Source organism: Mesoplodon densirostris, chromosome 14 (assembly GCF_025265405.1).
Source record: "Mesoplodon densirostris isolate mMesDen1 chromosome 14, mMesDen1 primary haplotype, whole genome shotgun sequence".
Taxonomy (NCBI): domain Eukaryota; kingdom Metazoa; phylum Chordata; class Mammalia; order Artiodactyla; family Ziphiidae; genus Mesoplodon; species Mesoplodon densirostris.
In genome coordinates this window covers 74,905,388-74,929,797 of record NC_082674.1, presented here as the reverse complement: position 1 = coordinate 74,929,797, position 24,410 = coordinate 74,905,388, and the positions used below count along the sequence as shown (strand labels likewise).

At 45.8% G+C, this 24,410-nt stretch overlaps 1 protein-coding gene across 2 annotated transcripts in view; it reads right to left on the bottom strand.

Moving 5' to 3' along the window:
- The window catches only part of TMEM131 (transmembrane protein 131), a 199,288-nt gene that overhangs the window by 13,382 nt on the left and 161,496 nt on the right, over positions 1-24,410 (bottom strand). For both annotated transcript variants that reach the window (XM_060116828.1, XM_060116829.1), the window contains exons 32-33: positions 3,888-4,063; positions 1,298-1,425 (exon numbers count right to left, since the gene is read on the bottom strand). In XM_060116828.1, coding sequence (XP_059972811.1) covers positions 1,298-1,425; positions 3,888-4,063 — 304 coding nt within the window. The remainder of the gene's footprint in view (positions 1-1,297; positions 1,426-3,887; positions 4,064-24,410) is intronic.

Below are 24,410 nucleotides of genomic sequence, written 5' to 3'. Positions count from 1 at the left end.
CCTGAAAAAGGTCTAGAAGAATACTCCCTCGCCACTAGACGAGGGTTAATTCCTGTCCTGGGGTGCCAGAACATTAGCAGCAAAGTACCTCAGGCTGATGCCTCTCAGGGGAGACTCAATTGTATCAGCCATTTACTCCACTTGACATTGCTTCTAACTGGGTCAGATCGTTCTCAACGAATCGTGGGGTGAGGTCACTTAAACTGACATTTTGCACACAAGGGTAACTTTTAGGTATAAATACTCTGTTATTAATCACTGCCGTATCCTGTGTTATTTCATAAGTTCAGGGACAAGGTTAAATTTTACTGCAGTAATCACTAATTTCTTATTAGCTTCTGGTTCTACAAAACAGACGGCCCCTGTCGACTTAAGCTGTATAATCTAGGGACAGAGTCTAGCTTATTGATGTTTTTGCAGAGCTCAAGTTTTATTCCTAGAATCAGAGTAAGAACAGACCCGCAAAGCTAAGGGCAATTCTAATGATAAATGTCTTCCTTTATCAATTTATACCTAATTCCCTCAACTTCCTGGGTCGATGCCCACTTACCACACAAGAAGGCAAATACTGGCTTCCACGCAGATGGCCATTTTATATGGTGAGCTAGAAAGGGCATTATTAACCACGCTCAAACTAGGATTAGTTTACTAGACAGACCCAAAGTTTAGTAAAAGTACGAAGTAAACTTGGTAACGAATAACCCAATAGTTCAACTCATTCCCTGACCTGGGGAAACATTCTGCAGGTCGCCCTCCCTGTGAGGCCCACAGGACCTGCCCCACGGGAACTGGACGGAAACTACTTCATGGTAGAACTGTCTGGTAGTCACATCTGCCCTGAGCACTGTTTTTTTTTAAGGTTAAGAATAAGTTCTCCCAAGTTTTACAGCACAGAATTCTAGATCCCAATGGCAGCTCTGGGTTAGTGAGCAGACTCAGGGCTCTAGCTGAGAGAAGTTATGCTCGTACCTGCGGCTAAAGCACCAAGGCCATCTCTGTGCAGAAGTGAAACGGCTCTCTGCCTGGGAACAGATCACCAACATACATTTTCCTCCTCCATTTTCACAAGTAGCTTTAACCCTGCCTTTTATACTTCTGACATCAGAAGCATGTGGCTGTCCCTCACCAGCAACAGCGAACGCTGGGCATTAGAAAAAACCCCAGAGGAATGTCATGAGGTATGCAGCTTCTGTTGCAAAAAACCCCCTAAAAACCAACCAAGCAAACGAAAACATTACCTGGTTCTCACCAGTAACTTCTTTTACATACCTCATTTCTCTGAACTCATTTTTCTTACCTGGGTTTCACATCTGTTGGGATTTCTTTCTTAACATTGAAGAGTTTTTTGCTTTTCTGTTTCCCTTGAGACATTTCATTTTCATGTTTTTCAGGCATGGCTTGTTTTCCCTTTTGCTTTTCTGTATCCTGTAAAAAAAAAAATGGACACAACTGCTGAGAAGGATTAACAAAAATGCCTGCTATATTATAGTCCTGTCTGAAGGCAGAGACACAAAACCAAACATGTAGTAGATACACACATCACATGTATAAAAATGATAAGCTCCTTTCTTCAAATCTCTCTTTATTGTGGGTCTGTCAATTTTTCAGTCTTTGATTTACTATAAATTATCTTTTGGTGAGTATGAGTATTAACTCATGTCACTTTAACTTATACTCATATCCTGACTGGGGTGGGTGCTGACAGTGGTAGCAACAGACTGGTAGCTTCTTGTTTTTAAGCACTGGGGAGCAAAACCTTGCCTTTTGTACAAGAAAAGTTAAGTCAGGACTACAATACAGTTACACACGACTGGCGATGTGGCCTGAGAAGGCCACAGCGCAGCTGCACCACAGAGCACTGCTGCCCCTGGGTCCTCGACCAGGTGAGCATGGAGACCATACCGTGCGTTTCAGAGTAAGGTGATGCTGCTGCAACACCCAGGCGTGAGCCCGGGGGGGCTTGTCTCTAAACAGGGCAGGTATCGGTTTAGGCACTGGTGACCCCGCCCAGGAGCCGCCTGTGGAGCGGGCGTGCACTGCTCATGCGCAGAAGGACCACACACAGCACAGATGGGAAATGAAGAAAACAGAAACGTGGTTCTGTGTTCAGGGTGCATAGGGCCAATCGGGGGAAGACATACCGGGCCGAAGGGCAGAGCTGTGGGTATGGGGGGAGCTCCCAACACTGGGCAGATGAGCGTCCACCCGACAGCATCCGGCTGCACGGTTCTGGCAGCCTGGATTTTAACAGGTCACACGACCGATCTATTTAACTGCAGAGAAAGGGTAAAACAGCCTCCTGCCCATACACCTTTTGAGACTATTCTGAGTCATGCGGTAAGTATTTCCGGAACACCCGACTCGTCAAGAACTCTGTAGACTGTGAGCCCCTACAGGACAAGAACCTGGTTCTTTTGTCCATGGCTGCTTCTCAAGCACCCAGCACTCAGGTACTCAACATGTATTTGCTGAATGCATGGGTGGAATAGGGTTGGAAAAGACACACATCCAAGAGAAAATGACCTCCCAAGATTGAAATCCAGTTGGGAAGAAAATGCACAAAACTGGCAAACAGATCAGTCACAAAGAGACAAGAGCACACGAACTCTACACAAGAGTGCTGAGGGGGAGGCGTACAGACTGCTCAGCCGGAGAAGGGTTAACAGGCACGGGGGCCGCCAGTCCTGGGCTGCATCTGTAAGGAAGCAAATGACAGGGCAGGAGATGGGACAACCAGGAGAAAACCAACAGCAGAGAAGGGAGAATGATGCCAGTGGGTGCACAGAGGGGGTCCGCTGGAGAGGGGCCACTGAGGAGTGGTTAGGAAAATGCCGGAAAGGCAGAAAGGAAGTGGGGCAAAGCTGTGGAGCAAGTCTGTGCTGAGAACGCTTTCCAAACGCTTATTCATATCAGAGACGGCTGGGACCCCACTCGAGGATCAGTAGCTGGCATTCTGCTCCTCTGTAGTCATCTGTCACAGAGGAGGTACGGGACACAACGCCAGCCCCATCCCTGACATTTAGCCCAGAGCACCCGCCAAACGCCAGGGATGCACAGGGGAGGGCGGCTGGCCAGAAAGTGTCACGTGTACATTTTATTTTAAAAATTAATATATGTGGACGACACTGCTGGATATCTTTAAGAAATGATTTCTTAAGCCACTAGATTACGACTGATAAAGAATTCTGCTCTACAATATTAAAGGCTCTATTTGGATCATTTAAATTTGAAATACAGTTACTTAGAAACAGAAATGCCAGAACAGAAGTACAGCCTCACTTTTCTGCATACCACTTATAACTCACACTCCCTGACACAGTCACAACAGTAACATTACCCTCCATTTATCTCATGGCCACGGTGTCTGGACATTTTGCAGTGTTACCCCTGATGCTCGAGCCCCCCCACCCCCGGGAGCGGAGGATGAGGAGTGAGGCGGCCTCCCGGTGTGCTGAGGTGCGCTGGGTGGGTGCCCGGCGCCGGAGGCCATAGTCCCTGCTCTACCTGCTACCGGGGCCCACTGTAGCAGCGGTGATCCGACAGGACACGGCCAGTATAATCCATCAAAGTGACAGAATTCCTCCTCATCTTCTTTTGATACTTAAAATCTGAAACAATTTGCATGAGCCAGGGTTGTTACTATTCCAGATGGTCCCTAACTTTCAAGCTGTGTTTCCAATTTCTAACTATTTCACCTTATTAGCAGGCTTCCTAATTTGCTCCCCGGGGGAAGTGAAGACATTCACGCCCAGTGCTGTGGAGCTTCCGCAGGGGAGTGACTGCCCGGGCGTGTCTGTGCACTCTTAAGCACTAGCCCTCAGAATGTGTGCGTGTGTTGAACACAGCAAGTTCACTGTGTGTGAACCCTGCTCTACGGGCCGTCCTACCTCCTTGAGGAGCGGGTCTGTGTCTGGGTTGGAGGTCTCTGTGGTGGTGGAGGAGCTGTCGTCGTCGGCCAAGGAGTCCTTCAGCTCGTCTTCCTGGGCCTTTCCCTTTCCCTTCTTCTCCTTTTCCTCTTGCTTTTTAGGTGGTTTTACCTTGCGCTGAAGAGGCTTTCCTTTCCCTGGGGATGACAACCAATGTAAAATGACACTTGATTTTTAAACAGCTTGGAAAACAAAGCCATTAAAACTTTTTTTGAAGAGACTGAACTCTGATTAATAACTGTTTCTTTCTCTACTTCAGTTCTTCTCTAAAGCTTTTGAAATCATGTTTGACTTTTTGATTAGAATATTTTAAAAAATCAGCTTTCTTGAGGCGTGAGTTATATACAATAAGATCCACCCATTTTAAGTGTACAGTTCCATGAGCTTTGGCAAACCCACTAGTTGTGACAAATCTGTACGTCTCTCAGAAGACAGCTGACCCTTGAACTGCAGGGGGTTAATTGGTGTATAACTTATAGTGGGCCCCTCTGTACCCGCAGGTTCAACCAACCAGGGACCGTGTAGTACTGCAGTCTCTACTGCTGAAAAAAAAAAAATCCATGTATAAGTGGACCCGTGCAGGTCGAACCCTTGTTGTTCAAGGGTTACCTGTACTTTTTTATATCCCGGAGGGTGATGTAGCTTTGAAAAGTCACAGATGTGAAAACTAGAGATCCTTTCAAATCTTTCTGGAGATGGGAGCCTGAAGGTGACACGGGATGAGCTGCATGTATGTCACCTGCAGGGTGCTGAGAACCCCGGTAGCTGGGTCCAAATCCCGGTTCTTCCCTAACTAGCGGCGTGACCTTGGCCTCTCATCTGCAGACTGGGGGAGACAACCTCACAGTGTTGTGATGAGGAATTACATGAAGCCCTTAGGACAGTGCCAGGCATATAAGTACCAGCTAATGTTATACATGAACAGAGGGTAAAACAGAACTATGAAAGCCTATTATTTTATTTTAATATTTTCAACCTTAGCATTTTATATTTTTTATTATTATTATTATTTTTGGCCACGTGGCATGTGGGATCTTAGCTCCCCTACCACGTATCGAACCCACGTCCCCTGCATTGGAAGCACAGAGTCTTAACCACTAGACTGCCAGGGAAGTCCTATTATTTTAAAAGATGTGGATGTTCCCAAGACAGATGAGAAAACAACCCTCGACACATCTGAGTGCCTGCCGTTTCCCAGGCAGTGCTGGGTGTCCTGGGGAACACAGCGGTGAACACCAATAACATAACGCCAAGAGCCCTCTCGTCCGCGGCAGAAGGGAAGGCGCCTGTCCTGCTCTGGTCCTGAGAGCCCTCGGATTTCTCAGAGTCTGAGTGTCCAGCAGTTCATGCTGAAAGCACTTCAAATTTTCCCGCATGGCCGACATTAACCCCCGTGCAATGCATTTCTCACCGGAAATTATACCTTTTTTTTTATCATGATCAGGTTCATTATCTGTATAAATAATCTGTATTCACAATAACCTGAAACCTCCTTAATAAATAGAAAAGATCTGGAAGTGATTTAAAAAAAAAAAACTGGACTCAAATTTTGAAGCCACAGATGTACAAATAAAGGAGAAAAGGAAACAGCAAACCAGTAGTTAGTTAAAAAATTATTTCATGAAAGAGTAGTTTACACTTTTACCTCCAAATCCCTATCTTTTACTGACTTCTTAATACGTCTGTCCCCAGCACCTTATAGAATGTGATTTTGGCAACAGCCCAACTGTCAGTGCGGGTGACCTCTAGCACCTCTCATTCTACAAGACCTCTCGGTTCCACTGGACTCTTTGGATTATCCCCCTCCCTGTCCCTGCTGGACCCCAACATCATCACCCTCTTCCGGTACTGTGATTCTTCTGACACCTGGCTTCATCTTTGCTGGTGTTCCCTGGAAATCTGCCCTTGGAACTTCTTCCCTTTCCTTTCATATTCTCCTTTGGGGCTGAGCTTTAATTAATTTGACATAAGCAATTCAAATCTAAAACGTCCCAAACTGAGTTAAACATTCTAGAAACATCTCTTGGGTTCTCAGTCTAAAATAATGGTTCTTGCACTTTAGAACAACCTAGGAAGCTTCTAACGAACACTGCTCAGGGCTCCACCCCGCAAGATTCTGATTAAGTGGTTCTCGGTGGGACCTGGGCGTGGGTATATTTTGAACAAGCTACTCTGGTGGCTCCACTATGCAGCCAGGCTGAGGATCACTGCTCTACAGTACCAGCATCAGTCCAATCACCCAGGCTAGTGGCTACCTCACTGTCATGTAGGATTTCTGCTGCTGCTTCTATTCCCAAGTTCAAAAGTTGGTGGGAGAGGAGAGAGTGCTCCTTCCCTAAAGAAAGGACTAATGATCTGAGTGGATCAGATGGACAGGCCCACATGTACCCGTAAGCAGTCCCTGCTCCCTGCGAGGCCGCACGCTCGGGGGTGGCGTCTGTCTCCCTCTTGCCACTGGCAAGCTTGTTCCCATGGGTCTCTACTCTTCCTCAGGGCCCCCAGTTCTTAAAGTGTTTTCCCAGACCAGCAGAATCAGCATCACCTGGGAACGTGTTGGAAATGCAAATTCTCAGACCCCTCTCTAGGTGTACTGAACCAACCCCGGGGGGTGGACCTGGCAATCGGTGTCAACAAGCCCTCTTGGGGACTGGAATGCAGGGCTGATCTGAGAATCCTTGGCTTGGGCTGTAAATTCCACACAGATTTATGAGACCTGAGCTGGGCACTGCAGGCACAGGATCGGCTGCCTTGTTTCCGGTTTCTCGTGACCTCCCGTGGGAGTCTCAGGAGGAAAGGTACCCGAAGTACAGAGTAGAATTTGGGCAATTCCGAGCCACCTGGATGAGATGGTCCACACAGCCCAATTCCACCGTCACGTAGCCACTCAAGTGGACTCCACCTCTAAAACCTCTAATTCCTTTCTTACCTCACTGCCCCTTCCTCAGCTCAGGGCTTGCCTGTGCCTGGCCTACTGTAACGGACTCATCTTCCTGTTGTCTCTTCGTATACCTTCCACCCTGCCGACAGCATTACTTTCCTTTTGAAACACTTCTTAAATACAAAAACTTGATTCTCTCTGTTTTCTACAGGATGACGTTCAAACTCCTTTACAGTCTGGACCCATCTATCTCTCCAGGTCTGCTCTAGCCTTGTCCCGAGCCCTTCCTTAGCCCTTGGCCCATCGTGGAACATTCAGTTTCCAGAGGCCAAGCTACCAGTTCACACCCCCGTGCTGCTGCTGGGCACAGAAGCAGGAGTAGGAACCTGGGAAGTGGGAATAGGAATTCTGAGGGAGACTGCCCTCTCAAAGACAAATTAACTCAATACACAGTGGAGGAGACTGGAGGTCTCCTAGCCTTATGGGAACCATGACTTAACTGATGCGTGATCAGTAACAGAAAATTAACCCATCCAAGTAAAGACGGTACAAGCTGAAGGGAGAAGCAGCTTAGTAAACTCAGAGTATGTTTCCAGCAGTGACCAAAGGAGAAGTATACCCGAAAGGAACGAAAGGTTCCTCAGGCTTCACACCGCTGCCTGGATAAACTGTCCCCGAGGCCACTCACCCTATGTCTACCCCCTCCAGCATCGGCGAGCAGACTCCTGGCTGAGGCTGCTAGCTGACCTACTGCGGTCAGCGCTCACCCCTAGGCTCCATTCCTTGTACAGTCTTAGCACCTGAAGGGCAGAGACTAGGCCGCAAGGAGCTCTCCATCCCCAGTGCCTTACATGGCTCAGCACGCAGCAAGCGCTCAGCCAGTGCCTGCTGAGCCGCAGACGTGAGTTTCGTGCCTTTCTGAACAGTGAAATACACCAGCAGTGTGACCTGCTCTGAGACTTGCTGCCCCAAGTCCAGAAGCTTCTCCATCTCAATCCTTCAGGACACCTTACCCAGGTTTCAATCCAGAATCACGCTTCACTCCATTTACCTAACATTCTTGAAGTGACAAAATTATCAGACTGGAGAAATGATTAAACCTCCAGGGTTTCGGCTGGGGGGAGGGGGGGGGAGTGGGAGGGAAGCGGGTGTGGCTAGAAAAGGGCCCATAAGGGATCCCTGTGTCTTGACGGCATCAACATCAGTATCCTGGTTGTGACGCTGTACTGCAGTTTTGCAACATGTTATTGGGGGAACTTGGGTAAAAGGTACAAGGGATCTCTCCGCATTATTATTTGCAACTGCATGTGAATCTATAATTACCTCAAAAGTAAAAAAAAAAAAAAAAAAGTGTATGTCTCACTGAAATTTAAAAACAAAAAGTCCCCAAGAGGTCACATGTGACCAAGTCATGGCATGTTCATGGCGTGGGTACTAATCCTTGCTAAGTACATTAATCCTTCAGAACACATCAAGTGTTGTTTACTTCTAAGAAGCTAAACACATTTTTTTCTTTTGCAAATAACAGGTCCATTTGGCCTGAAAGCCACCCTTCCGAACTCTATTCCAACTTTTTTCTCAACATGCCAAGGACTGGATCTCTCATTCTAACCTTTTGTCCGTCTGTGAAAAACGGGAGATTTACAAATGTCTACCTCACAACTGACCACTGGTCCACCCTATTCCACTCACTGAAACAAACAAAAGGAACATAGTTCACGGAAGTGGACAATGATCTTCTGACCAATTCTTATAACACAGACACTCTAGGCATAATTACCTGAAATGACAGGCTGCATTAATTACAAATCCCCTCTTCTTAGACACTTAGTTTCCAATTTTCACTATTATAAAACATGAGGTATGTAAGATCATCTCCTGATGTTAAATTTCCAGATATGAGCTTACTGGTTTTCAAAGGACGCACGTGCATTATTTTATTTTTATGGCTTTTGACATACTTTAGAAAACTGGCTGCTTTCTGCAATCCATGAATACACAAACTTCTTTTTAACATAGCTACCACTGAAAAATTTTTTTCTGTATATAATCTATGGCTCCTAGGCTACTGATACTTCTAGAGATACATAATTTGAATGCCCAAATTAGAGAAAGTGAGGAAAGTCATTTGACAGGTTAAATTCTAATCATCAACAATGAACTAGAAATCAGAAGATAAGCCTGCTAAGGATATGACAATGACCATGAGAGGCTGGCCAGTGCTCTTATGTGACAAGCTCTCTTGCCCTGGTCTTCATGTCCTGACTCCAGGGGGCAAGAAGAGGCCTGGTGTCCCTGTGCATCCTTCCCCCCAAGAAGGGTTGGCCATGGCTGGCTGGAAAAGTAAACCTGGGGTGCCTTCCGAAGCCCTAACCATCTATCTCAAGCTGCCATCCCCAAACACACAAGTTCTGTTACGAAGTTTCAGACCTGGAAGGGAAGCAGGAGGTCCTGCATGGACTCTCTGCATAAGCTTCTTCTCCACCTAAGTTCCATCATGGGCAGGAAGGTGGTGGAGAGGTTATGGATGCCTAACTGGCGACTGTGAGAAGTGGTACTTTATTGCTCCTGTGTGTGTGCTTCTGGGGTAGGAGGCCTGAGAGTAAACAAGAGGTGCAAGTTAGAAAGTGGGCCCCAAAACCCACCTCACACTGCTGACAGGTGACAAGCACTCATCCAGACTCAGTGGGCGAGTATGAAACCCTGCCACCCAACTCGGACAGGGGCTACTTTCTGCAGCTACTGCATCTTGGTGAGATGACAGGGTCAGCTCTCCTCAAAATGAGGTATCCGGTTGGTGGATGCTCTTAAAAATGGTCAGAATGAAATAGTTCTTCATTACTTTAAGGCCTAATTAAGTATATATTTCCTAACAGTTGAGAGGATTCAAAACTCTTTATTGACAAAAACCATTTGTCCCCACCTGCAGGACCCCTGGGAACTAACCTCAGTGGGTACAAGAACACAAGGCAGGCTGCTAAGTGTTTGCGACCGAGCACCACACCACCTGCTGCTGACGGGTCCGGCATCTTCACCTATCAGTGATGCTCTGACCTTTATGAGATAATCCAACCACAAATGACTGTATATACACCCACAGGCCCCACAGATGCTGTGCGTGTGGGTGAGGCTGAGCGTACATCTAGGAGGCATGATGAGGTGGGGAGTTAAGATTCAACGTTACATGGCCAATATAAAGCATCTGTGTGAAGAATATTCCCATTCTCTCTGCAACAAAGACACAACGCCCAGTCTATCACCCAGTGTCCTCAGATTCCTCAGCAGGTCTTCAATGCCAGCAAAGTCTGGTTTTTCAGATGAACTCTCCTGCCTCCTTTTCCTGCAGGAGAACTATATAATGATGCTTCCCTTTGGACTCAGCCGCCAGGAAATTTGCAGCTCAATTTAACCCTGAATGGTAACAATGAACTTTATTCTAGGTTTTTGTTGAGATAGCACCATAATTAAAAACAAACAGATAAAACATCGAAAACTACTTTCTGTCTTTGATTCACTGTTTTACATGTGCTTTAATCCTTTAAACCACCACTAATCATTTTAAAAGTAGGCAAACTATGAATTATCAATTTAAAAAAAATATGCCCTACTCATTTACTTTTTTGTCTTCACTAAGAAGCAAATAAAGGAATTTGTAATCACTAGTTTGGGGCAAGCTGCTTTGGTTGTCTCTCTCCAACTTTACATCGTTTCATTTAATGCCCACCCAAAAGAATTACTTCAAGACAATTTCAATTACTAGCAAATGGCTTCTCTGAACATGTGCAGTGCCCGGCAGCTGTGGACCTAAGCCAAGCAGTGACAGTTACAGCTGACTGAAGGCTCGGAAGAATCTCTAGCGGATCATCCATTCTGACAGGAATCTGTCTTTCTCCTCATCTTCTGCCTGTTTAAAAGGTCTAAGTGAGGCCAATAAACAGTACAGACCAACATATGATTTATTTGGGTCAGTACTGGTCATGTAAGTTTACTTCTCCCTACTTGTTCTGAAGTGATACCTCAATATGACTATGATAACCTAAAACATACCAAAAGGTCCCTATGAAGGAACTCTTCAGGAGTCCTTTAAGCTAAAGTAAATATTGTTTTCAAAAATCAGTAGCAATTACCGTCTTATTTTGTCATATTAAGTTCTGTGCTTAGATAGTGAAGATACTGGTTTAGCCCACTAGAAGGTAGAAAAGAATTTTTATTAAGTGAAAAAAATTTACATCTATCCCAGGAAAGGAATTACCTATGAATTTGCGGGCAGACCCATATTCTCTTTTGTTCTAGTTTTCCTTGTATCCTTAGAAGGCTGTACATACCTTTTGAAGCACTAAGCAGAACTAATAAGGTACACGGGACTGAGACAAAAAGGCTGCACAGCCAAAAACTTATGCAGCATACAGAGTTCAATTATTTAGGGTTTTCATAAAAGTATTATGTTCGATTAGATTTTGGATTTCTTTATTCTAGAAATAAAATATCATGGATATTCTAGGGCAAACTTAATACAACTCAATGCTGGGAAAGGATAGCTTCTGTCTTCCCATTTAGGCATTTCTCTCCACTATGTTTAAGGGCAACTCCCAGCTGCCCAAAAACCCACTAGATGGACATTACATGAAATTCCTAAAAATCTTATATGTTCTGGTATAATGTTGTAAGTCATATTTCTAGTTATTACTTTAAAATGTATATCTAAGAAATAACTAAATTTCCTTGTCAATTGCATTATTATGAACTTTCATCAAATCTTTAACTGTGGTCATTTTTAAGTCTTTTGTCATTTACAGACAGTTCTGGGTGTACTCTGATGCTTTTGCAAAAATGTTCCTATAAAAGGGTTTCATCTTCAAGGAATTCATGGAAAAGACTCTGACAAGTACAGGTTTCTGGTAACTGACTATACTGCTGAACTGAATGAATAAACATTTTCAGAACTCTAATGGAAAACTGATGAATTCATAAAAGTGCTAACAAAAGATCAAGATGAAAAAAAATTAATTACATGGGACTGAGTGAACTGATGAGGAAGATTATAATTTTTGTGACTTTCTGTTTGAATAAAACAAAAACAAACAACCTACTAGATGAGCCCAGCCCCAAACCACCCCCCCAAAACATTCATTGGTTACATTCCCCTAGTGAGTGGGGTTGTAATGGCTCAACACGTTACCCCAGTCTCCTGCGGATACTGTTAAATAGAGAATCTGACTCGGCAGTCTGGGTTGGGGCCCAAGATTTGACATTTCTAAAAGCTCTCAAGTTACATCACTATTGCTAATCCCTGGACTTCAACTCTGGGCAGCAAGGCCTCAAAACACTTACCCAATACCCTCTCTTCCAGGGCGGGGTGGGGATGGCTCCTCTATGTAGGGGCAGCCACCGTACATACTCCCTGTCCCGGTGGCAAGCTGACCCCAGAGGGCCTGCTTCCCCAGGGCCGACACTAGCCCTTCTCTCTGCTCACTCTCGTCCAGCGTCTCTGCCTTTGTTGGGCGAATCAGGTTCCCTTCACTCCAAGTGCTAACTACCTTGGCCTGTGGGGCTGTACACAGTAATAGGGGAGAGAGCAGAAAGCTCATCAGCCAAGCCCCGGGCTCCACCAGTACTTAGCAGCTGCCCTGCTTTGCAGTGAGGAGTGTTTACAGTGGATTTTAGTTTCAGCTCTAAATCCAGTCTGTCTGTTCCCTTGGCGGGCGGCCCAGAGGCAGGAGGGGTGACCCATCAGATCTGCACCCCTAGGACCCTCTACACACACTCTGCCCAGCCTCGACAGTGGAGCCTGCACACCCCCCAGCGTTCACTGAGGAGCCTGGCAGTGACTCATGGACACCTTGGACTCTCAAGCTCCCATCATCCAGGCCCAGGCCTGGCCTGGTGTAGGTCGGGATGACAATCTCTTATCAGTCACTCTGAAATCCCAAAAGCTTTCAAAGCTTTTTCTCCCCAACTCATTTAGAAGCAAAACCTCTTTTGGTGCCCAACTGAACTGAACTGACATGAAGCTGCTTTTACGGTCTCATTAATCTCATGGCACATCATCGTATACCTTTCTGAAAACCTGAATTCCAACACAGGTGGCTCTCGAGTGTTGTAAAAAGGACGGTGGACCTCTAGGTCTGCGGCCTCGCTGGTGCTGACGGGCTTTACTTCCGTTACACCCCCATACCTCACTTCCAGGCTGCACCTGAGGGCTTGTTACTGCCTGGAACTGCTTTTACTCCCAAACCCTAAACCCTCACGCCTCCTTTTCACACCTTGGTCTCCTCTCATCCCCTTGTTTCCATCATCCCTGTAACTTGACTTGTCCATTCTCCCTGTCGGTGGGGCTCCTTCTGTGTTAACGTCCTGCTAATTCCGCACAGCGTGGCACGCCCATTGTTCTCCTGCCAACACCCCACGACGTTCTCAGCCCCGGTCTCTCTGCTGTCCCTGCCCTGCAGGGCGCCAACCCCCCCGTGTTCACTCTTCACCCGTGGGCTGCACAGTCAATGGAGAAGAGCGGCACAAGCGTGAGGGAGGCCACAGTGACCCTCAGCTGGGTCCCCGATGTTGCCAGAGGGACTGCTCTGCAAATCCAATTCCCATGTCTTGTGGACTCCCAGCCTACAGAAATCTCAGCTGTTTGAGGTCTGATTATTCCAGACTTCCTCTACCTTCTGTTTCCACCCTACCGCTTCCCCTTCGGCCTCAGAAGCTACCAATCCCTCTGCATCCACACGCCTGTGGAACACGTGCCCTTGCACACTCTGCGGAGCTGGGTCCCACCCACCCACCCACCTCCCTGGGCCGCACCAATTACCTACTCAAATGCGGCTCCTCCTTGTGGAGGACGTGGTGTCGTGCAGCTGCGAGCGGAGGGTTCGGGTCGGGCCTGGGCTTGGCTCCTGTGTCTGCCTGACGTGACCCTGCTTAGACTGGGCTTTCCCCCTGCAAACAGGGTCAGCACAACGCCCATCACCAGGTGCCCGAGGCACTTGCGGTCGTGTCTGGAAGGTCAGGAAGCGCTGACGACAGTGCTGCTCTCAGCCCTACCTCCCTTCCTGTCCTTGGCCCACAGATATTTTCAAGCAACATGTTCTCCTATTTTTTTTCTTCATTAAAAATACTACTGCAAGATATACGCTTTTTTTTTTTTTTTTTTTTTTTTGGTTAAAAATCAAAGAACATGGAAACTACAGATTAAAGCGTAACCTCCACCCCTCACTCACTGGCCCCTCACACGCACACCAAGAAGCGGCCACTGGTAACGGTCTGGTGTGCCAGGTGTGCTCTCCAAGCCACAGTTACCTGGCTTCTAGGCTCACTTCACAGAGACTATTCTTGCCCAGGTCCTCCAGGCTCTGTGGAGCTCGGTTCTACCTCTGCTCTGGCCTTGCTGGGACATGCCAACCGCACCTGCTACCTGCTTCCTGCCACACTGTCTGCTGGCCTTGTCCTCGGGATTCTGTCCTCAGCTCTCTGCTTATCCCATTCCTCACCCTCAAGACCGAGTTCCAAGCAGACATTCCCGCTGGGATGTGCCACAGCCAACTGCAGCCCAGCAGCCTAGTGATGGCAGCGCCATTTCCTGCTCTAAAAATCACAGCAGTGCCTACCCCCACCATGTAAGTAGAAGCTATTCTCTCCACTTTAAAGGTAACAAATGGAGGCTCAGAGAAGTAATTTTCTCCAAATCACACAGTTAGTAAGTGGCAGAGCCAGGATTTGATCTGGGTCTGCCTGAAGGTAGAGCCTGGCCTTGTGAGCCCACACCACTCGGCTTCTCCCCACCTGAGATAAAGCTGCCCCTCAGACTGCCAACGGCAGAAACGAGGGTGGCGGCAGATCCCACTGTTTCTGCAGTGAATGCAGACACTGAAAATGGCTGCACCAGGCTCAGTGCGTTCTCAGGTTTTAACCCTCAATCCAGCAATGGCCCCTGTCCAGTCCCCAGGACTCGCGTGTCACAGGAGGAGAAGCCACAGAAGTACAGAATCTAATGACTGTCCAGCTGTAGGGGCCCTGCTCAGGCAACCATGAACAGAGGGCATTTCTGGGTCCCATCTCCCGGGAGGAAAAGTGACTGCTGGGATGACTAGAGAAGTGACTGGATGGCCTGCAAGCCATCTACCCAGAGAGGGCAAGAGCAGGGAGACCCCGTTCATATGAAGAAGGGTCTTTCTGAACAGTCTCCAAAAGCCAGGCGTCACTGAAGCTCATTACAAGGAAGATTTCTTTGAGCTACTGGGGAGGGCAGGGGAGAGAACAGGGTGCTTCTGAAAAGAGAGGGTTCATATTTAATGTAAACACGAGACTATTTTAACAGGGGCACTGGGGTAAGCTTTAGAGAGATGATAAAGGTTCCACCTGGCTAAGAGCCTATGGTTTTATCATCTATCACTATTTTGCAACCCCAAGATCAACGCCCAACTTTTTTTTTTTTTTTTTTTTGCGGTACGCGGGCCTCTCACTGCTGTGGCCTCTCCCGTCGCGGAGCACAGGCTCCAGACGCGCAGGCCCAGCGGCCACGGCTCACGGGCCCAGCCACCCCGCGGCACGCGGGATCTTCCCCTACCAGGGCACGAACCCGCGTCCCCTGCATCGGCAGGCGGACTCTCAACCACTGCACCACCACGGAAGCCCGAAACTCAGTCTTTTAAAAGAACTTTAAAAGTTGGGCGTTGGGGGCTTCCCTGGTGGCGCAGTGGTTGAGAGTCCGCCTGCCGATGCAGGGGACGCGGGTTCGTGCCCTGGTAGGGGAAGATCCCGCGTGCCGCGGGGTGGCTGGGCCCGTGAGGCCGTGGCCGCTGGGCCTGCGCGTCCGGAGCCTGTGCTCCGCGACGGGAGAGGCCACAGCAGTGAGAGGCCCGCGTACCGCAAAAAAAAAAAAAAAAAAAAAAAAAAAAGACTGAGTTTCTACATGTATGTTATACTTCAATAAAACCACTTATTGAAGAAGAAGAAAAAAAAATAACTAAGATCTGGCTCTTTCCTTCTTCCCACACAGCAGCAGTGGGAAGGCTACCAAGTAGGGTGGCTGCTCATGTGAAGCTGGTAATCACTGCCTCCTTGTGGGCTCAAGAATCACTAATAACGTGGTACCCACGCTCCATCATTACACAGCTTTTAGTAGGTCGACTCTCGGACCACTGTGAACAATAAAAAACATTTTTAAATTTTAAACTTTATGTTCTAGATGAATGGCCCTGAAAAGAAAAACGGGCCTATGGTGGTGTTAGAGGACTATCTTAGACACAAGCAACAAGGTGCTCACTTTGATTGCCAGAGCCTCTCTTTGTGGTAAGAAAGGATAATATATGTTTATTTTATTCATGCTCTCGATAGGAGAAAAACACATTATGTAGCTTGATCTAATTTATAAAAGGAACTTTAAGCATTCATTTAATATTACTATAAAAATTACCCTAAAATATGTAAGCTCTATTAATAATGAGATAAGGACTTCCGGGTAAGATGGCGGAAGAGTAAGACGCGGAGATCACCTTCCTCCCCATGGATACACCAGAAATACAGCTACACGTGGAACAACTCCTACAGAACACCTACTGAACGCTGGCAGAAGACCCCAGACCTCCCAAAAGGCAAGAAACCCCCCCACATACCTGGGTAGGGCAAAGCAGAGAGATCCCCACACAGAGGGTCGGTGCCGAGCGGCACTCACCAGCCCGAGAGGCTTGTCTGCTCGCCCGCCGGGGCGCGCAGCACTGGAAGCTGAGGCTCGGGCTTCAGTCAGAGCGCAGGGAGAGGACTGGGGCTGGCGGCGAGAACTCAGCCTGAAGGGGGCTAATGTGCCACAGCTAGCCGGGAGGGAGTCCGGGAAAACTCTGGAGCTGCCGAAGAGGCAAGAGACTTTTTCTTCCCTCTTGGTTTCCTGGTGCGCGAGGAGAGGGGATTAAGAGCGCTGCTTAAAGGGGCTCCACAGACGGGCGCGAGTCGCGACTGAAAGCGCGGACCCCAGAGACGGGCGTGGGACGCTGGGGCTGCTGCTGCCGCCGCCAAGAAGCCTGTGTGCGGGCGCAGGTCACTGCCCACACCGCCCTTCCGGGAGCCTGTGCAGCCCGCCACTGCCGGGGTCCCGGGATCCAGGGGCGGCTTCCCTGGGAGAACGCACGGCGCGCCTCGGGCTGGTGCAACGTCACGCCGACCTCTGCCGCTGCAGGCTCGCCCCGCACTCCGTGCCCCTCCCTCCCGCCCGGCCTGAGTGAGCCAGAGTCCCCGAAGAGGCTGCTCCTTTAACCCTGTCCTGTCTGAGCGAAGGACAGACGCCCTCCGGTGACCTACACGCAGAGGCGGGGCCAAATCCAAAGCTGAGACCCAGGAGCTGTGAGAACAAAGAAGAGAAAGGGAAACCTCTCCCAGCAGCCTCAGAAGCAGCGGATTAAAGCTCCACAATCAACTTGATGTACCCTGCATCTGTGGAATACATGAATAGACAACACATCATCCCAAATTGAGGAGCCCGGAGTCAGTGCTGTGCCTCTGAGGTGGGAGAGCCAACTTCAGGACACTGGTCCACAAGAGACCTCCCAGCTCCACATAATATCAAACGGCGAAAATCTTCCAGAGATCTCCATCTCAACACCAGCACCCAGCTTCACTCAACGACCAGCAAGCTACAGTGCTGGACACCCTAAGCCAAACAACTAGCAAGACAGGAACACAACGCCGCCCATTAGCAGAGAGGTGGCCTAAAATCATAAAAAGTCCGCAGACACCCCAAAACACACCACCAGACGTGGACCTGCCCACCAGAAAGACAAGATCCAGCCTCATCCACCAGAACACAGGCACTAGTCCCCTCCACCAGGAAGCCTACACAACCCACTAAACCAACCTTAGCCACTGGGGACAGACACCAAAAACAACGGGAACTACGAACCTGCAGCCTGCAAAAAGGAGACCACAAACACAGTAACATAAGCAAAATGAGAAGACAGAAAAACACACAGCAGGAGAAAGAGCAAGATAAAAACCCACCAGATCTAACAAATGAAGAGGTAATAGGCAGTCTACCTGAAAAAGAATTCAGAATAATGATGGCAAAGATGATCCAAGATTCTATTTCCCAGATCCAAAATCTTGGAAATAGAATAGACAAAATGCAAGAAACAGTTAACAAGGACCTAGAAGAACTAAAGATGAATCAAGCATCGATTAAAAACACAATACATGAAATAAAAAATACTCTAGATGGGATCAATAGCAGAATAACTGAGGCAGAAGAACGGATAAGTGAGGTGGAAGATAAAATAGTGGAAATAACTGCTGCAGAGCAAAATAAAGAAAAAAGAATGAAAAGAACAGAGGACAGTCTCAGAGACCTCTGGGACAACATTAAACACACCAACGTTTGAATTATAGGGGTTCCAGAAGAAGAAGAGAAAAAGAAAGGGACTGAGAAAATATTTGAAGACATTATAGTTGAAAACTTCCCTAATATGGGAAAGGAAATAGTTAATCAAGTCCAGGAGGCACAGAGAGTCCCATACAGAATAAATCCAAGGAGAAATACGCCAAGACACATATTAATCAAACTGTCAAAAATTAAACACAAAGAAATCATATTAAAAGCAGCAAGGCAAAAACAACAAATAACACACAAGGGAATCCCCATCAGGATAACAGCTGATCTCTCAGCAGAAACTCTACAAGCCAGAAGGGAGTGGCAGGACATAATTAAAGTGATGAAGGAGAAAAACCTGCAACCAAGATTACTCTACCCAGCAAGGATCTCATTCAGATTTGATGGAGAAATTAAAACATTTACAGACAAGCAAAAGCTGAGAGAGTTCAGCACCACCAAACCAGCTTTACAACAAATGCTAAAGGAACTTCTCTAGGCAAGAAACACGACAGAAGTAAAAGACCTACAATAACGAACCCAAAACAATTAAGAAAATGGGAACAGGAACATACATATCGATAATTACCTTAAATGTAAATGGACTAAATGCTCCCACCAAAAGATACAGACTGGCTGAATGGATACAAAAACAAGACCCATATATATGCTGTCTACAAGAGACCCACTTCAGACCTAGAGACACATACAGACTGAAAGTAAGGGGATGGAAAAAGATATTCCATGCAAATGGAAACCAAAAGAAAGCTGGAGTAGCAATTCTCATATCAGACAAAATAGACTTTAAAATAAAGACTACTAGAAGAGACAAAGAAGGACACTACATAATGATAAAGGGATCAATCCAAGAAGAAGATATAACAATTGTAAATATTTATGCACCAAACATAGGAGCACCTCAATACATAAGGCAAATACTAACAGCCATAAAAGGAGAAATCGACAGTAACACAATCATAGTAGGGGACTTTAACACCCCACTTTCACCAATGGACAGATCCTCCAAAATGAAAATAAATAAGGAAACACAAGCTTTAAATGATACATTAAACAAGATGGACTTAATTGATATTTATAGGACATTCCATCCAAAAACAACAGAATACACATTTTTCTCAAGTGCTCATGGAACATTCTCCAGGATAGATCATATCTTGGGTCACAAATCAAGCCTTGGTAAATTTAAGAAAATTGAAATTGTATCAAGTATCTTTTCCGACCACAATGCTATGAGACTAGATATCAATTACAGGAAAAGAGCTGTAAAAAATACAAACACATGGAGGCTAAACAATACACTACTTAATAACGAAGTGATCACTGAAGAAATCAAAGAAGAAATTACAAAATACCTAGAAACAAATGACAATGGAGACACGACAACCCAAAACCTATGGGATGCAGCAAAAGCAGTTCTAAGAGGGAAGTTTATAGCAATACAATCCCACATTAAGAAACAGGAAACATCTCGAATAAACAACCTAACCTTGCACCTAAAGCAATTAGAGAAAGAAGAACAAAAACATCCCAAAGTTAGCAGAAGGAAAGAAATCATAAAAATCAGATCAGAAATAAATGAAAAAGAAATGAAGGAAACGATAGCAAAGATCAATAAAACTAAAAGCTGGTTCTTTGAGAAGATAAACAAAATTGATAAACCATTAGCCAGACTCATCAAGAAAAAAAGGGAGAAGACTCAAATCAATAGAATTAGAAATGAAAAAGGAGAAGTAACAACTGACACTGCAGAAATACAAAAGATCATGAGAGATTACTATAAGCAACTCTATGCCAATAAAATGGACAACCTGGAAGAAATGGACAAATTCTTAGAAATGCACAACCTGCCAAGACTGAATCAGGAAGAAATAGAAAATATGAACAGACCAATCACAAGCACTGAAATTGAAACTGTGATAAAAAAATCTTCCAACAAACAAAAGCCCAGGACCAGATGGCTTCACAGGCGAATTCTATCAAGCATTTAGAGAAGAGCTAACACCTATCCTTCTGAAACTCTTCCAAAATATAGCAGAGGGAGGAGCACTCCCAAACTCATTCTACGAGGCCACCATCCCCTTGATACCAAAACCAGACAAGGATGTCACAAAGAAAGGAAACTACAGGCCAATATCACTGATGAACATAGATGCAAAAATCCTCAACAAAATACTAGCAAACAGAATCCAACAGCACATTAAAAGGATCATACACCATGATCAAGTGGGGTTTATTCCAGGAATGCAAGGATTCTTCAATCTACGCAAATCAATCAACGTGATACACCATATTAACAAATTGAAGGAGAAAAACCATATGATCATCTCAATAGATGCAGAGAAAGCTTTCGACAAAATTCAACACCCATTTATGATAAAAACCCTGCAGAAAGTAGGCATAGAGGGAACTTTCCTCAACATAATAAAGGCCATATATGACAAACCCACAGCCAGCATCGTCCTCAATGGTGAAAAACTGAAACCATTTCCACTAAGATCAGGAACAAGACAAGGTTGCCCACTCTCACCACTCTTATTCAACCTAGTTTTGGAAGTTTTAGCCACAGCAATCAGAGAAGAAAAGGAAATAAAAGGAATCCAAATGGGAAAAGAAGAAGTAAAGCTGTCACTGTTTGCAGATGACATGATACTATACACAGAGAATCCTAAAGATGCTACCAGAAAACTACTAGAGTTAATCAATGAATTTGGTAAAGTTGCAGGATACAAAATTAATGCACAGAAATCTCTGGCATTCCTATACACTAATGATGAAAAATCTGAAAGTGAAATCAAGGAAACACTCCCATTTACCATTGCAACAAAAAGAATAAAATATCTAGGAATAAATCTACCTAAGGAGACAAAAGACCTGTATGCAGAATATTATAAGACACTGATGAAAGAAATTAAAGATGATACAAATAGATGGAGAGATGTACCATGTTCTTGGATTGGAAGAATCAACATTGTGAAAATGACTCTACTACCCAAAGCAATCTACAGATTCAATGCAATCCCTATCAAACTACCACTGGCATTTTTCACAGAACTAGAACAAAAAATTTCACAATTTGTATGGAAACACAAAAGACCCCGAATAGCCAAAGCAATCTTGAGGACGAAAAATGGAGCTGGAGGAATCAGGCTCCCTGACTTCAGACTATACTACAAAGCTACAGTAATCAAGACAGTATGGTACTGGCACAAAAACAGAAAGATAGATCAATGGAACAGGATAGAAAGCCCAGAGTTAAACCCACGGACATATGGTCACCTTATCTTTGATAAAGGAGGCAGGAATGTACAGTGGAGAAAGGACAGTCTCTTCAATAAGTGGTGCTGGGAAAACTGGATAAGGACATGTAAAAGTATGAGATTAGATCACTCCCTAACACCATACACAAAAATAAGCTCAAAATGGATTAAAGACCTAAATGTAAGGCCAGACACTATCAAACTCTTAGAGGAAAACATAGGCAGAACACTCTATGACATAAATCACAGCAAGATCCTTTTTGACCCACCTCCTAGAGAAATGGAAATAAAGACAAAAATAAACACATGGGACCTAATGAAACTTCAAAGCTTTTGCACAGCAAAGGAAACCATAAACAAGACCAAAAGACAACCCTCAGAATGGGAGAAAATATTTGCAAATGAAGCAACTGACAAAGGATTAATCTCCAAAATTTATAAGCAGCTCATGCAGCTCAATAACAAAAAAACAAACAACCCAATCCAAAAATGGGCAGAAGACCTAAATAGACATTTCTCCACAGAAGATATACAGATTGCCAACAAACACATGAAAGGATGCTCAACATCTTTACTCATTAAAGAAATGCAAATCAAAACTACAATGAGGGCCTCCCTGGTGGCGCAAGTGGTTGAGAGTCCGCCTGCCGATGCAGGGGATACGGGTTCGTGCCCCGGTCTGGGAGGATCCCATATGCCGCGGAGCGGCTGGGCCCGTGAGCCATGGCCGCTGAGCCTGCGCGTCCGGAGCCTGCGCGTCCGGAGCCTGTGCTCCGCAACGGGGGAGGCCACAACAGTGAGAGGCCCGCATACCGCAAAAAAAAAAAAAAAAAAAAAACTACAATGAGATATCATCTCACACCAGTCAGAATGGCCATCATCAAAAAATCTAGAAACAATAAATGCTGGAGAGGGTGTGGAGAAAAGGGAACACTCTTGCACTGCTGGTGGGAATGTGAATTAGTACAGCCGCTATGGAGAACGGTATGGAGGTTCCTTAAAAAACTACAAATAGAACTACCATATGACCCAGCAATCCCACTACTGGGCATATACCCTGAGAAAACCATAATTCAAAAAGAGACATGTACCAAAATGTTCATAGCAGCCCTATTTACAATAGCCCGGAGACGGAAACAACCTAAGTGTCCATCATCGGATGAATGGATAAAGAAGATGTGGCACATATATACAATGGAATATTACTCAGCCATAAAAAGAAATGAAATTGAGCTATTTGTAATGAGGTGGATAGACCTAGAGTCTGTCATACAGAGTGAAGTAAGTCAGAAAGAGAAAGACAAATACTGTATGCTGACACATATATATGGAATTTAAGAAAAAAAAATGTCATGAAGAACCTAGGGGTAAAACAGGAATAAAGACACAGACCTACTTGAGAATGGACTTGGGGATATGGGGAGGGGGAATGGTAAGCTGTGACAAAGTGAACGAGCGGCATGGACATATATACACTACCAAACGTAAGGTAGATAGCTAGTGGGAAGCAGCCGCATAGCACAGGGAGATCAGCTCGGTGCTTTGTGACCGCCTGGAGGGGTGGGATAGGGAGGGTGGGAGGGAGACGCAAAAGGGAGGGGATATGGAAACATATGTATATGTATAACTGATTAAATTTGTTATAAAACAAATTTTCAGGCCAAAAAAAAAATAAAAAAATAATAATGAGATAACAACAAAAAAAGATTTCTGTGGAAGAAGTTAAATATTATTGAAGACTTTCTACTGTTTTACGAATTCAAATGCAAGTAATTCTAAGAAGACCATATAGAACTAGTCTTCGTATCACTGGAACTAAGAAATTCTGTAAAAGAAAACTCCCGGATTCTGGGGCATCAGGTTTCTTCTGGCCTCTCAGGGCTGCCAGGTTCCCTATTCCCTGTGCAAACCAAAGGCAAAAACTCCTTGGTACCTCAGTGAGGGAGGGACTTAAATAAGCTTAGAGTAATGTATTAGCATGGCTGCCACAGGAGAGAGAGGAAGATGCAAAAAAGTTCAGGTCGTAAAGGGAATAAACTGAAATATAGCCAGAGGCCATTCACTGTTTTTCACATTTTGATTCTGGAAGTTACAAATCAGCCCGCCTATGTATGTGTGGTGCGTAGACTTCGAAGAAGGGAGCCCCACGTTATGCTCTCGTGGACCTCTCTCTCCTGGAGTGTGGCTGGACCACACTCCTAATGAGAACACTGCAGAAGTGATGGGGGGTCACTTCCAAGAGTAGGTCACAGAAGACCACGACTTCTGTCCTGCCAGCCTGCTCTCTCTCTTGCCTTCCTACCTGCTTGCTCTGGTAAAGCCAACAATGGCGTTGAGCTGCGCTATGCAGAGGTGGCTGGCCACGGTCAGGAAGGAACCCAGACCCTCAGTCCACCAGGCCGTGAAGAACTGAATCCTGCCGTCAACCACCTGAGTGAACTTGGAAGCAGATCCACCTTCAGCTGAACCTTACAAAGGCTTCAGCCCTGGCCAACACCCTGACTGCCGTCTTGTGAGATCCAGAGAAGCTGGCTAAGCTGCACCCAGATGCCTGACCCCCAGAAACCGTGAGATAGTAAATGGTGGGGTTTTAAGCCACTAGGTTTTGGGGTAACTGTTACTGAGAAATGGATAACTAATACAGCATGAAGAGCTCTAAAGCAGGGGTCAGCAAACTTTTTCTGGAAAGGGCTAGACAGTAAATATTTTCTGGTTTGTGGACCTTACAGCCTCTGTTGCAGCTGCTCAGCTCTGCTACTGCTGCAGCACAAAAGCAGCCATGGGCCGTGTGTGAACGAATGAGCACGGCTGGGTCCTGATAAAACTTTATTTACAAAAACAGGTGATGACTTGGCCCACGGGTTGTAGTTTGCCAACCCCTGCCCTAAAGCACAGGTTGTGCAGAAGTCCTATTTTTGAGTTAAAAGGCAGATGATCTCTGTTCTCTTAAAATTATTTTAACAATTAAAAAAAAAAAG